This window comes from Cottoperca gobio, chromosome 11, assembly GCF_900634415.1.
Source record: "Cottoperca gobio chromosome 11, fCotGob3.1, whole genome shotgun sequence".
NCBI classification, from domain to species: Eukaryota; Metazoa; Chordata; class Actinopteri; order Perciformes; family Bovichtidae; genus Cottoperca; species Cottoperca gobio.
Genome location: NC_041365.1, coordinates 17,271,378 through 17,287,538, shown reverse-complemented (window position 1 = coordinate 17,287,538; position 16,161 = coordinate 17,271,378). Strand labels below are relative to the sequence as shown.

At 40.4% G+C, this 16,161-nt stretch overlaps 1 protein-coding gene across 1 annotated transcript in view; it reads right to left on the bottom strand.

Annotated features, from left to right (window-relative positions):
- The window catches only part of tmem65 (transmembrane protein 65), a 28,390-nt gene that overhangs the window by 6,008 nt on the left and 6,221 nt on the right, over positions 1-16,161 (bottom strand). The window contains 2 exon segments of the mRNA XM_029443858.1: positions 611-635; positions 637-656. Coding sequence (XP_029299718.1) covers positions 611-635; positions 637-656 — 45 coding nt within the window.

Here is a 16,161-nt window from a genome sequence, read left to right as displayed (position 1 = left end):
AAGGATTAACACATAATCTGACATTTACATTTAATTCCTGCACTTTGGAGTCAGTGAAATGCAGAGAGCATGTCATTTCATTAATAATGATAGTTCTATAGTTAGAATTTAAATTCACAATTATTATAAAGATATTTCCATCGATGTGAAGGTAAGACAGTTTGAATAAGTATAGCAGTGTGAACATATTCATAAACAGTGCACATACATTTTGGAATATAAGTACACACTTAATGAGAGGAGTAGAGTTTTGAGATATAACTTGTGTTTAAACAAGACTAAGAGTCGACGGCCATGCTGGCTGCTCTGTGAGGCTGGGATTTCCAATCAATATTATTTTTTCATTTAGCATGACCCCTGGTGTCTCCATAGTTTCCCCACTGTAGATAGATATTGGGTTTTTTTAAGATTTGTACTTGCGAGCGTTAAAATGATGAGTCTGATTATGAGGCCAACTGTGACCCAAATGTAAAAAAAAAAAAGTGTAATATAAAAGTAAACAAGCCAAAACTGCTGACATTTTAGAAATACTGATGGAGGAGTTTCAGTTTGCAATTTATTTCCACAATAAAAAGGTGTGTGTGCGTGTGTGTCAGATTTAATCCCTCACCATATTTGATCTGGGCTCTTGTTGGCTGGCGAGGGCTCCAGGGTCTCTGAGAAGGAAAAACACATAAAACGTTTGCTCATTAACTGCTGAGGTTGGACTTTAAGCATCTGCAGCAACATGGAGACACAGATAACGCTTTCAGGTGGCGCTCCACAGGTGGCGCTCCACAGTTACCACACACACCCACACCCACACCCACACTAATGATAGAAAACAACCACCACATTAATCATTTTAACACAAAAGTGCCAAAATGCATAATCCCACGTTTCCTCAAAACACACAACAGGTGTTGTTTGATTTAAAGATTTTGACCTTTCTTGAGATCCCCATAATGCCAGTCAGTGCTGTTGCCAGAAGATCATCTTTTTTACCTACCAAATGCATCTTATTTGTCAGACAAATATATTAAATATGTTATATAAGACATAAATAGATTAAATTAATTAATAGAATTCAGAATTAAATCTTTGGCTGGAATTTGCAACTCTGGAAAGTTTAATCAGAGTAGCAATCGTTTGCGCCACCCGCCTAAATCTCTCTCTGCCCGTCTCTCACTCTCTCACTCTCTCTCACACTCACACACACACACACACGAGTACAGTACAATGTATTACGGCGGTAACACCAGCAATTTATCAAAACATCTGGCGAACAAGCATAACATTAATCTTCAGAAAAGCCCAGCTTTTGAAACCGTTTGGCCACCAGCCCTCCATCCTCGCATAATGCAGGTAACATTTTATTTAACCGTTCTTTCTGAATGTGACCTTAGAGCAGAGTGCTTCCAACATGGCTGCCTGATTGAGGTTACAGTATTTCAGGTCAAATAGAAGCTCTCTATAACTCCCTCCAACGGTCATCAGAGGCTTAAACTACTGCAGGGTTTTTCTCGGTTTTCCAAACTTTCCAGGCTGTTGGAGCCCGAGACAAACAACCAGAAAAAGGTATGGTGAGCCATGAGAAAACCCCTTTTTATGTTTACAAAAAGAATTAGATTATTAAGAATTAAAAGAGATTAAATTACTGTTTAGATGCAAGTTTTGAAGGAAATTTGCTTTGCAACCTGACATTAAACAAGCAGAGGTCAGAAATACACACATCAAGCTAAAGTTAAACACATAAGCAATATCAAAAACTCAAATATTAAAAGTGGCTGTATTCAATATTCTTTATAGTAATGCATAATATAGCATAAATATATTTCTCATAGTGCTGAACCTAAGGGAATTATCAGCTCAATCCGCAGCTCTCTTTGGCTTTAAAGACCTTTACAGTGAATTCCAGCTCATTGTTTATTCTGGTTTCCTCTCACTGCTCTCATAGTGACATTATTGGCTGCAGCAGGTGGCTGTTTTCAGAGAAGAGCTGTAAAGAGCCACTTTACCTGCTCAGCAGCAAACAGCAGAAAGACACAGCCAGAGACTAGCTGGGGAACATAGTGGAGCATTCAGCAGCTAAAGAGACAGATTTCACACTTCAACAGAGCTAAAAATAGAGTGAATATTTGACTTACATTCATCAGGACACAAACACAGCTCGTAATGAATGATCATGTTACTCCATAACTTCTGGATGTGTTTGGAAGCAACCTTTTGCCATAGTCTGCCATATTAACTTAAAAAGGTGAGGATATGTCATCGTTGTGTTCACAGCTCGTTTCCGCAGCCAACAAGTGGCCCAAAAAAAAAAAAGATTATTGCAGTTTAAGAATATAAAATACATACAAATAAAAAAATAAAAGCGCTAAAAACAAAACCGCAGATCAAGTAAAAAAATAAACACCCTCCTGGTTATAAAAATAACCAAATACAGAGCCAAATAAAAAGCTGCTGTTCTGGGTAAAATGAAAAAGGGCAGGAGTTCATGTGTCTGCATTACATTAAGAGATCCAGGCATTTCACATTCATACATGATTTAATTGGTACGAGAGAAGAGAAGCTGGGTACTGGAGTTGATGTGTCGAGCACCCAGGGGAGACACTGAGCTGACTCTAGAGAAGTGGGTGACAAAAGGAACAAAGTGCATTCTGGGGCACAGAGAGACCAATTACGGTAATAGGTCAATTATTGCAAAGGGGGAAATCTGCATAGTCCTTCACTTTCTGACCTCCCTTTGCGTTTGTGCATTTATGTGCTTGTCTTGCACAAGTTTCACCCACTTTTCTGCCAACAGAGAGCTGCCAAGAGCACAGAAATAACTGGTGTGTGTGTGTGTGTGTGTGGGGCTGCTTTAAGACTCATCTTTCAAAACAAACAGGCAGCAACACGTGGACAGACTCAGCACCTCTCTGACTGACCAGTAGCTGTGAAAAGGTTGGTGTCTATTTCAGGATACAGAAGTCCAAGGCTCCTTTTAAACCATGCCAGGAATATCTCCTGCGCTTCATTGATCACCTGGTGCAACATAAAATGCACCTGTTACTTTTACTACTAAGACTAAGGCAGCAACTCACAATTATTTTCAAGATCAATTCATTCTTAATCAAACAATCAATTGTTGTTGATAAAGTGTTTCATGTAGTAATGGGGTAACGTGCATTAAGCCCATGGCTGTTTCTTTATTGTTAGTAATAAACAAGCAGAAACAAAACTTTTCAATTGCTTGATCAGGAAAGAATTTAACGTGTTCATTGTAGTTTCAGTGGCACACATTTAATAAGACGCCTCAAACTGCATTAACAAAGTGAAAGTGAGGTCTAACGTTATTTGTGTGGACACCGTACCTCAGCCTATAGCAACAGCCGAGTGTGGTACGTAAGATGTAAGAAAAAATGTATCATTCTGTTGTACGTTTCTGCAGGCCGCTATGAGTCTGACACTTTGGTCCACATGGAAATTGCACCAGAACTATTGAATGTATTGCCATACCATTGTGTAAACACGTTTATGGTGCTTAGAGGACAAATGTTCCAAAGTCCGGTGATTCCTAACGGTGAACTGTGAACCCACTAGGTCAGGGGTGGGGAACCTTTTTCCTATCAAGGGCCATTTCTTTCTTCTTCTTTTTTTTTACAACATCCTTCGAGGGCCATACTAATTATTGAACTCATAACCTCTGCAAACTTCTTTTTAAGACACAGCCCATTCATTTCACCTTTCTGTTATGCTGTGCAAAAAATAAACTAGACACACTGGTCTTTTACTTCCACATAGAAATCATCGTTCGTCCATTTCTCCTGGAAAGTGCGACATTCCGCATCCAGCTTTCTCTGTTTTACACTCGCCATGCTGCGTTCGCTGATGAATTACTTCGAGGGCCGGAACAAATGGTCTCGCGGTCCATATACGGGCCGGAGGTTCCCCACCCCTGCACTAGGTAGTATGAAATCTTCAGGCGAGTTTGTAACACGAACTCGAAAACACGAAAAGTAACACGATGTATGACCGAGAGACTCTTCCATTCAGTGAGGCGACTGAGGTGCAAAAGTTGGTGAATCAATAAAAAGAAAATGTGACAAACATCTGACAACGAAATAAAAGCAGACTGGAAGAATAAATCATGACGTACATGAAGCATGGGACTTAAAACTTTAGAGACGAACACATCAGATCTGTGTGGACCAATAAGGAGAATATAAGCGTTACACATCAGACATAAATGTCATATTTCCATCATGTTTTCCACATGGTTTCCCATTGCTTGAGCAAATGATTACAAAATCTAGTTTTCTGCGATTTTCTTTTAAATGGCACTTAATTTGGTCCACCAACTGTTTATCTTGGCACGCCCAACAAACACCTAATATTTGCAGCTGTGGAGGGAAACGCACATTAAGGTGCATTTTCTTTTGTCAATATTCTGGAAACTTGGTTCAAATGTGCACTACATTTGAATGACTAGTGACTAGGGATGTCACAAGAAACAATGCTTCGGTACCAGGTCGATGCCAAAATTCTGAAAATGTGACTGTACTCGTTTTACAGTACCGGGGTCAGGGCTCAAGAACAGAACGCTGACGTTCTGAAAGCTTATCGACACGTCCAATGAACGCGCTGTGAACAACAAATCCGTGTTAAATCAGCAAGAGCAGAGCTAGTTCTATTAGCCGTTGGTCAGTACTAAATAATGGAGATAACGTTAACAGAGATTACATTATGATGTGTTCAAAATCTATTCAGTAAATATTACTATTGGGCAAAGGTAATGTTATCATAATTTGTTCAAACATAATTTTGTAAAATGTTTTTTTGCAAGAAACTTGAATAAATAAACTTGTTTTATACTGTGGTACCGAATTAGTAATCAAGAATTGTGAATTTTACTGGCTATGGTATCAACTACTACATTGCTAATATTGTGACTTACTAATGTTTATTCACTGGTTAAATAACGTTAAAACAACAACAACAAAAAGTAAACTGAAATCATGTAAAATGAGAGAGATGACATAGAATGCTGTGCTGCTAGAGCGAAGCATGACGCGTCTCAAGTCCTAAAAGAGACACTGTACAAAGGATAAACCTTTCCTCTTGAACGACCTGCAGGCCAAACTTCCCACTATTAAGATCTAAAAGCAAACGTGTGTCTCCATTTTTCAACCATCAAAGTTTGTTTTCTGGTGCATCATTGCGTTGCAGCCTCTGGAGGCCTCTGGAGGGACGGTTGACTTTTCGTCTTGTTGAAAGAATAATATTAATAACAAACGGACTACTGAAAATATCAGGCCACACGGTGGGAATAACCCATTTTCACCCTTTCTGATTTTGGCTTTCTAATGACTGCAGTGCGAGTACAAACACTGTGACGCCTGGGAAAACGCGTCCATAAATAGGTCTGACTGACGAAGGCAAAAATTAATATCACTGCACAACAATCTCAGTCCGCTGCAGAAGAACTCAGAAAGTATATAATGACAGCAGAGGGAGCGTAACACTGTTCATATGTCAGAGTGTGATTAAATCAAACATAAGCCGACTGTGTGTGTGTGTGTGTGTGTGTGTGTGTGTGTGTGTGTGTGTGTGTATAATTAGACATCAGCAGATGCTCCATCTCCTGTCTGCTTTCAGACTGCTGATTAACAGAGTGGAACTGCTTCCTGCAACACACTGCACACCTGCAGAACACACACACCAACATTGAGGCTTTGTCTATTTCGGAATATTCCATTATAAATCGCAGCAATCACTTCCAATTGATGATATCTCAAGGTTTTAGCTGAGGCCGGTTTTTATTGTTTTTCACTGTGATACCAACATGCATTCGCCCATCACGTTTTCCCTTTGATACTAAAAACAACACATTGCTTTGTGAGCATCTGTCCTCACTGAACACTACACTAGTTTGAAGCACTGGAGCATTTGAGCACTAATTACATCTGTTCAAATGTGGAATACATGACATTTAGTTTTGGAACATATGTTGTGTTCTTGCATTGTTTTGGCAGTAGCTTCAGTAGTTCAGTAGTTTAATGACCAACCAACTAATCAGAGCTTTGTAGGCAGGATAAAAGGATAAAGGTTTAGAATACTTCCGTTATTGTCAACAAAACTCATGAAAAGTCTGAAAATAAGGCCCAATACAATAACAGATACACAGAATTATCACCAGACTTGTCCTTTAACAATGCAGATGTCACATTTCTGTCCCCGAGTCGGAAAAATGGCAACAGAATTGAGAAATGTTTCCAAAGTGTGTTGTATACCCATCATTATTAGTATGTAAACAGATGTTTATGCTTTAATTGCTTCCGATTTAAATGCTTGAAAATGGAAGAAGACAGACTATCGAGTAACCAGGCAACACAGACTGTCATGTCACACTCCCACCACACAGAAAATGAACACAAACCACCAGCCAAATGCTTTGCCTGCTCGACCAGGCAGCTCATCCACCATTACGAGGACATTTATTCATATTAAAAACTCTGGCTGCTAAACTCTTTTATTAAATAAACAAAACACTTCTGTTATTTATCTAATGTATGTGCACGTTTCAATGTGTACTGTCTACTTTGCACATTCACATCCTCTCCTCAGCTGTTTTGCGAAGGGTGGGGCATCGCTCCGACACACACACACACACACACACACACGTGCGCACACACCTACAGTTAGAGACAGAGCGGAGGAAGGGAGAGGAGGGAACTGAATAGAATCAGCACCAGTTATATTATCTATGAATAAATAGAAGTATCGGATCGGTACTCGGTATCGTCAGATACTTAATATTGAATGACTCAGGATAGGGACATCCCTACTTACACATTCATTGACAAAATTTATGGAGACATAAAAGAAAAGTGTTATAATAAACAACGGTGTACACACTTCCTTTCCAGACCAGTCACATTCTTACTTCTCTAAGAAACTGAAATATGAATATGCTGTCAATGCAAACACTCCAGCAACTTGACACCAAAAGCCTTCCAGTGAGGAAGATGGATAATGGTTGGAGGCTGGTCTAAATCTAGCATTGTTTTACACCTAGTTTGTCAGTTTTACAGACGTGAATATGTGACACATGGTGCAGTTTGTCTTACACATATAAAAATACATAATCTGTGCAACTGCAGGTTATTTTTTATATTTCTTTTTAAGACCTGGAGCTTTTACAAGTCCATTTTACAAACTGTTCAGACCTGTGCAGGAACACTGACATTTTCATTTCATTCAAAGTTCCATTTGGGGACCAGGCCCTTAGGATATCTCTGCTGAGAGCAGTCCTGCATCATACAACAAAGGAGAGTGTAGCTCTGCTGTGTAACCGGAGGACAGCAGGAGTCGAGATACTGCCAGGAGTTAAAGCTGTTGTCAAAAATGTGACGTTCAGTTCAATTCAGTTTTCTGTGCTTCAAACACAAAGCAGATACCTCGGGCAGACTTCAGCTCTGCTGTGGACTTCCTGCCTGACAGCTGTAAACGGTTTGAGACGAAGTGGAATCTCAGGCTGAGAGGCCAACATAACAGAGCCCCACATACATCAAGGTGTTTTCAAACTACATAGCTATATGTCTAGCATAGCATACAGACTGTTGGTGTACAGCAAAAAGAGAGGCAAAATAACTGTCAAAAAATATTTCAACTGCAATCTGATTTAATGCTGCACATGACATCCGCCAAGTAGCAGTAAAGTCGGTTGCCTTGTTAAGGAGTTGGAGGTGTGCAGCCTGTCCACTGCAGCTCTTTATCTAACAGCTCACTGTGGCCTTCTTGTTCCATTACTCCCCCCGCAACAATATAAAATGAACAGCTAAGGAAAGAAATTGTCCAAATGACCACTGTCTTGATTTGTAGCGTTTCCTGTGGCTATTTCAAAAATAAAAGCCACAGCGTATTTTGCCAGTTGAACGCTTTTAGTTTGAAGCAGCGGAAGTAGAAAATGTAACTCAATACGGCTCTGACATGGTGTAAAGACAAACAGTTGAGCCTGTCATCAATGAATAATAAATGTGTGTTGGCACAAAGCAGGGAGTGTAGAGTGCATGACTGTGCTGTGTGTGGCAGCAGGATTTACTATGTTATTATAGATATATGCAGGATAAAAGCCTGTCTCATTCTCTATGCTGACAGTGCAGGGACAACGAAGTTAATGAGGCTTTGAAAAGTACTCTATTGGAGTTTGACAGTATTTTATAGAATCTGAATTAATTATTAATCACTTATTGAACTCAAAACTGAATGTAATCAAGTTGAGCTTTCTAGCTATATAGAATGTTTTGCTACCAAGTTTTCATCTATTGGTAGCCCGCCGTTTCTCATTTATTATACTTAGTAGCACAAACCGCAGAGGGAATAAGTCACTACAAGGTCATCGACTGACAATGTCAATCACCATCTAGTCTCTGAAATAAGATGGTTGTAAATGCTGCACTCAAAAAAGAGCCAACCTCCAGCATTCGACCCAAAGAGGATTACAATCAACAAACTCTTAATGCTTTCTACCACAAACACAGAACATCCATCCCATAGAATGATTTTTACATCTGCACAGGGGCCAGGAAGAAAACATTTAGGTTAACTGCCATCATGTTACTTTATTTCTTATTATATCAAATAAAGACACAAGCGTAGTCTTGGTCTTAACTACAGACCTGAACCCAGAGCTGAGTTAGGGCCTTTAGAACTTTGAAAATGACCAAGTTAAGGGCCCCTCACACCAAGAAAGAAAACTATAATGATAACCATAAATGAAGGGTATAACGATAAGTGTATTTGTATTGGTTCAGTATGCAACATCCTCTCGGTAAGCTCTGTGACAAAGAGTTGTGTATGTCTACTACTTGCACGCGCGGAACAGAAAATTTTGATTTTCTTTTTTAAATAAATGGTTTTCTCAATTGTACTGAATACATACCAAACCATGAATGTTGTGTACCATTACAACCCTACTATAAATCTAATGATGTGAGCATCTACACTGATGAATGATAACGTTCAATAAACTGTCACGCCCAGCAAAGGCTGCTCGCTACAGCTGTGTCGGAGCTCCAAAAACAGATATTGATGACCCATTACTGCTGTACCTTGCACACAAAAAAAGGAAAGAAAAGGATATGAATAATAAGAATAAGTAAGAAAACTAATGAAAAGTAGTCCATGCTTTGCCTCACCGCCGTGGTGCCGAGTGTCCTAACACCACGGCGGCGATGAGAATGAGCAAGAGGCGGTTTATTTTAATGTACACTTTTAACACAGCATTTTAATAATAGGATGGATTTTGATTGGCTGTCAGTGTTTTCATCCCTCATCAAATCAATCTGAAAGGGATTCAAACGATATTGTTTGCCACTGTTATGTCATTACAGTTGAGGTGTGGACTCCTCCATCCACTTGACCACTTGAGTTAGAACAATTTTATATATTTATAGTTATCATTAGTTATTGTTCTTGTTGTGGACAACCCTTTAGAGATTCAGAGTTGGACCTCTAATGGGACAGAGTGTTCTAGCTGAATTGTATACTATAGTTACCCGTAGATAGTAAACCATTACCCTTTTGCTAACACAACAATAAGTTTAATTTCAATTGAGAAAGGCAAGTGAAGTGTATTCAAAATCAGGACCTAGAAGTACTTTATTCAGCCGTTGTATTTTGTAAGCAAAAAGATTATTGTATAATAGTTTTTTCTCCAGCTATAGGACTAGTGACTAGTAAAAGCCAGAGACACTCTTTGTCTAAGATAAAAAAGGATTGAAGGGCACAGTTAAACAGTTAAAGTGTAACCCACCTGCAGTCTGAACTACATGCTGCTTCACTGGGTGTGTCACAAGCTCAGCACAAGTGGTTAATTATCAGCTAACGTGAAGTACAGTGCATCCGGAAAGTATTCATACCCCTTCACTCTTTCCACATTTTGTTATGTTACAGCCTTATTCCAAAATGGATTAAATTCATTTCTTTCTCTCAACATTCTACACATAATACCACATAATGACAAAGTGAAAAAGGTTTTTTAAATTTTTTTGCAAATGTATTAAAAAATAAAATTAAAAAAATATCACATGTACATAAATATTCAGAGTCTTTACTGTGACACTTGAAATGAAGCTCAGGAGCATCCAATCTCTATTGATCATGGTTGAGATGCTCCTACACCTTGTTTGGAGTCCACCTGTGGTAAATTAAATTGATTGGACATGATTTGTAAAGACACACACCTTTCTATGTGAGCTCCCACAGGTCACAATGTATTTATGTGCAAAAACCAAACCAGGAGGTCAAAGGAAGCATGTGGAGCTCAGAGACAGGATTGTGTCGAGGCACAGAGCTGGGGAAGGCTACAAAACAATTTCTGCTGCATTAAAAGGTTCCCAAGAACACCATGGCCTCCATCATTCTGACATGGAAGAAGTTTGGAACAACTAAGACTCTTCCTAGAACTGGCTTCCCGTCCAAACTGAGCAATCGGGGAGAAGGGCCTTGGTAAGAGAAGTGACCAAGAACCCGATGGTAACTCTGACCGAGCTCCCGAGATCCTCTGTGGAGATGGGAGAACCTTCCAGAAGGACAACCATCACTACAGCACTACATGGATCTGGGCTGTATGGCAGAGTGGCCAGACGGAAGCCACTGCTCAGTGCAAAACACATGAAAGCCGCTTGGAGGACTCAGACTGTGAGAAACAAGATTCTCTGGTCTAATCAAACTAAGATTTAACTGTTTGGCCTCAATTCTAAACGTCACGTCTGGAGGAAACCATGCACTGCCTCATCACCTGTGCAATACCATCCCAACGGTGAAGCATGGTGGTGGCAGCATCATGCTGTGTTTTTGTTTTTTTTCAGTGGCAGGGACTGGGAGACTAGTCAGGGTCGACGGAAAGCTGAATGGAGCAAAGTACAAGGAGATACTGAATGAAAACCTGCTCCAGAGCGCTCTGGACTTCAGACTGGGCCGACGTTTCACCTTCCAACAAGACAATGATCCTAAGCACACGGCCAAAATAACGCAGGAGTGGCTTATTATTATTTTAGTGTTTATTTGTAATACAGTTTCAAAAAAGTCAAAAAAGCTTTTTTCATTTTGTCATCATGCACTATTGTAGAATGTTGAGAATTTTTATTTATTTAATCCATTATGGAATAAGGCTGTAACATAATAAAATGTGGAAAAAGTGAAGGGGTATGAATACTTTTCGGATGCACTGTATGTACAGGTGGCTTTAATCCACAAGGTAGGCAGTGAGCAGCACCACTAAAGGCCCTGTCACACAGTTCCGTATGGCAGAAACGTATGCCGGCATATACGAAATATCGGCAATACACTGGTGTACGTTGATATAGGTTAGAGCAGACCTGGGCATTGTACGGCCCGCGGGCCACATCCGGCCGGCCCTGTCCGGCCGGCCCTGTCCGGCCCGCGTGAGGACAATCGTAAATTATAACGAATATGAAAAGGTATTATTTATTTTTTAAAACAGCACCCTTTTCAGAATAAAAGCAACACCATTGTATGGTGTAAATAACTTTCTAACTGTGTTGCTATTATTTTGAAAAGGGTGCCGTTTTTCTTTATTTACTTATGCGCGCCGCGCACGTGAACAGCTACAAGTAATGCTGGCCGGCTAGCCCTCAAAATGGCCTCTCACGCCAAAATAAGAAGAGTGATACAGAATGCCGCGTTTTCAAGAAGACATGGACTGCATGGGAGCAGATCACCGTGCTTAAGGACTACAATTTGAGTCGGCATTACGAGACGAAACAGAAACACACGGAGAAATACAAAAACTTGACTGATGCTGAAAGGCCGTGGACATCGAAAGCTTTGCTAGCTAATCTGCAAAAGCAGCAAGGCTTTTTTACCAAGCTTCACACATCCAGGGATGCAGCAACCAAGACCAGCTTTGTGATATTCCACAAAATCGCTAAAAACAGTAAGCCATTCTCGGAGGGGAATTTGTCAAAGAGTGCTTGGTGGACTCTGCAGCACTAATATGCCCTGAAAAAAGAAGAAGCATTTGAGCAAGTTCCACTGTCCAGGCGAACCGTGCCGAGTAAGGATCGAGGGCATTGTGGGGAATCTAGAGTCTCAACATGAAGTGGCAAGTTTTGACTTTTTCTCCTTGGCTTTGGACGAGAGCTGTGATGTCCGCGACACAGCCCAGTTACTGATATTTGTCCGTGGGATAACGCCAGACTTCAAGATTGCGGAGGAGCTGGCAGCAATGCGGTCGATGAAAGGGACGACGACAGGGAGCGATCTGTTCACTGAGGTAAATGTGTGTATGGACACGCTGGGACTGAAATGGGACAGACTGGCAGGTGTCACATCGGACGGTTGTCCAAGTCTTACAGGGAAAAATGTCGGACTTTTGAAACGTATGCAAGATAAAGTGATTGAAATCGACCCAGATCAGAAATTGGTATTTTTGCATTGTATTATATACCAACATGTGTTGTGCAAGTCAGTTCTAAAAATTAACCATGTTATTGATGTTGTTACTAAAATAGTAAACTTCATCAGGGCACGGGCATTGAATCACAGACAGTTTGTCGCACTTGGAAGCATGTGACTGAGCATCGTGACATCGGCTACCACACAGCTGTCCGATGGCTCAGCCTGGGCAAAGTGCTAAAAAGAGTTTGGGACCTGAAAGCAGAGATTCAAGAGTTTTGTGAGAAGAAGGCAAAGACTTCCCAGAGCTCTCAGATGAGGACTAGATGGCAGATTTTGCATTTGCTGTAGATGTGACTATACTGATGAATGAACTGAACACCAAACTGCAAGGCAAGGGACTTTTTTGTTCATGAAATGCACAGCCTGGTGAAGGCTTTCATGAGAAAAATGCAGTTTCTTTCAAGCCAACTGGAGAGCAACACTCTCACTCACATGCAAACCCTGAAAGAAGTCACACAATCAGCTGATCACCTCCGCAGGTACTCATCCATGTCATCCATGGTGAGTTAAGGCGATTTGAAGATCTCAGAACAATCGAGGATGAAATGCACATGATTTCCTCTCCCTTCACCTGCAGTGTGGATAATGCACCCAGTGATGTTGAGCTGGAACTCATTGACCTGCAGTCTAATGCACTGGCAGAGCACTTTAAGTCAGGATCTCTGCTGGATTTCTACTCGTCTCTCAAGGAGGAGAATTTTCCAAACATGAGGCGACATGCTCAGAAGATGTTTCGTTCTCTTTGGCTCTACTTACATATGTGAACAAACATTTTCAATAATGAAGTTTACGAAATCCAGGTATAGATCCTCTCTCACTGATGATCATCTGACTGCTGTGCTTCGTATCTCCACCTCAGACATTCAACCTGACTTTGATGCACTCGTTAAAGCCCAGCAGAGACTAGATTTCTCTCACTGAACAAGAAAAAATAACTTCAAAACATCAAATGAGGTAGTTAGACTACAAATGTAGGCATGTAAAGGCATCAACTAGCAATGAACTGGGACACTTTCTTTGGAAGCCTTTTTCTCAAAATCACAGTTCAGTGATGTTCGGTGACAGTTCAATATGATGCATCTTGCTTAATGTTTGGTGCACAAAGACAATATTGTGATTTCTTTAGAATGCTAAGAAACTTTACACAACTTCCCAACAGTATATGAAACTCAAAATGTGTTTTGTAGTGAATGTGGCTGAAAATGTTCACCTAATATGAGTCGCAAATGGTAAAGAAAACTTTCACATTTTGTTTACCATTGTTTTGGGAAATTTGATTGAATAAATGACATTTGTTGTAAGGCAACCTCCCTTTTTCATTGCTTAACTATAACATATACTCTTACCAGCTTGTCAAAACAATGCTATTTACTGCTTTTTATAAAGAATTACAATTAATATTATGCAGAATTGAGTTCAGCCTTTTGGCCCGGCCCTCCACAATATTTTCTGTTGTTCATGTGGTCCCATGGAAAAAATTATTGACCACCCCTGGGTTAGAGGTAAGTTGTGATCGTTTGAAGGACGCAGACAATACGCCGAACACGCCAGACATAAGGCCGTCACACAGTTCCGTATGGCAGAAACATGTGCTGCCGTATATGAAAATTAGCTCAAAATTTGTCAGAATCCAAAATGCCCAACTTTTAAAGGCCCTGTCACACATCTCCGTATGACAGAAACGTATGCCGGCACATACAAAGATTTGTCAGAGTCCAAATACGTCCAACTTTTCATCGGATCAGAAAAGTGAACATATACAGATACGCATGTCTAACCTATTGATAGAGTATCACTTACTTATACAAAACGTATCAGACGAATGCCCAACGAATGCATAACATATACAAAAATATGGCGTATACAAAATATCGTCAACACGCTGGTGTACGTTGATATAAGGTAAGGTATAAGTAGTATTCGTTAAGAGCTCACTGTGTTACGCTGGTGTACGTTGATATAAGGTAAGGTATAAGTAGTATTCGTTAAGAGCTCGCTGTGTTACGCTGGGGTGCGTTGTTGAACGCTGATGTTTTGAGCATGTTCAAAATTACCGGACGTAACCGACGTGTGCTTCATAAGATATGCAGACGTTACGTTACGTTAGACATACGTGAATACGTAGTTGAATATTTACCTACGTAAATACCTACGTGACTACGTTAGAGGAACGTTAGATATAGGCTTCGTCGGCTGAAGGGGTGGTGATGGCCTAGTGGTACGCTTTCCAAACAAAACACTAGAAGGTTGGGAATTCAATACCAGGCTGCCACCATTATACCCCTGAGCAAGGTACTTAACCCTGAGCTGCTCCAGGGAGACTGTCCCTGTAGCTTAGTTCAATGTAAGTCGCTCTGGATAAGAGCGTCTGCTAAATTACCTGTAATGTAATGTAACGGTGAACCCTACAGCCAATGTATTGATAACGAGTGGATAACCTATTCCTACCCTATGTTAACATTATGCCTGACGACGGAGTAACTTATTAAACGTGTTTCTACAGTACAGCTAGCGTTCAGCATGTTAGCCGTTCTCCAGCATCAGCATGACGTGAACCAGATGGCACTTTTCCAGCTCAGTTGGCCAGACGCTCTGATAATACGTTTTAAATAGGTAAGTGATAAGCTATCAATGTTTGACATATGTATAATAATTTGTTATGTATGAGTCAGCTACAACACCGCTGTGGAAAAGTTGGACGTATTTGGAATTTTGAGCTACTTTTCATATACACCGGCATGTTTCTGCCATACGGAGCTGTGTGACAGGGCCGTGTGTCTGGCGTGTTCGGCGTATCGTCTGCGTCCTTCAAACGATCACAACTTACTCTTAACTTATATCAACCTATTGCCTATATTTCGTATGCGCCGGCATACGTTTCTGTCATACGGATATGTGTGACAGGGCCTTCAGCGGCTTGGAAAAGTCCACATGGGTGTTGCAGCTGACGTATACATAACAAATTGTTATACGTATACGCGCATGTCTAACATTGATAGCGTATCACTTACTTATACAAAACTTATTTGACGACGTATTCATGGCATGCTCAACAATTCTTCACAGCCTTAGCGTTCAAAAACGTACCCCAACATACCCCAGCGTAACACAGCGTGCTCTTAACGAATACTACTTATGCCCAACTTACATATATCAACATACACCAGTGTATTGACAATATTTCGTATACGCCAGCATACGTTTCTGCCATACGGAACTGTGTGACAGGGCCTTAACAGAAGATTTATGGTAATCAACAGCACTGTTTAACATAATGAATTTTCCTTCACAATGTCCTGTCCTTGGATTCTTCACTGACCAAATGAGTTCATCTTAACCCAAGAGTGTGCATGCAACAACAATACAAGAAGTTGAAATGTTGATTTTAATCTTCTCATTATAAATGTGTCTTTTCTTACAAGTTTGCTAAGAGGCCTGGTGAATCTTTAATGAGTAACTGGCCATACAAACTTTCAGGTCATCCAATAATTGCATAAAATCAACAGTACAAGGGCTGGTTCCACTTTGGATTTAAACCATTTTGAATCAGGACACCCAGGATTTAGAGTTAGAGGATCTTGTCTTAGTTCAATGTATGAGATACATATTTAATCAACATTTAATGTCTTCTGCTGCTCAGCTCATTTTTAGGTTGTCAAAATGTGTTATGCAGCAACTCAAAACGTCCTGCCTTCTCAGACAACAAACAGATGC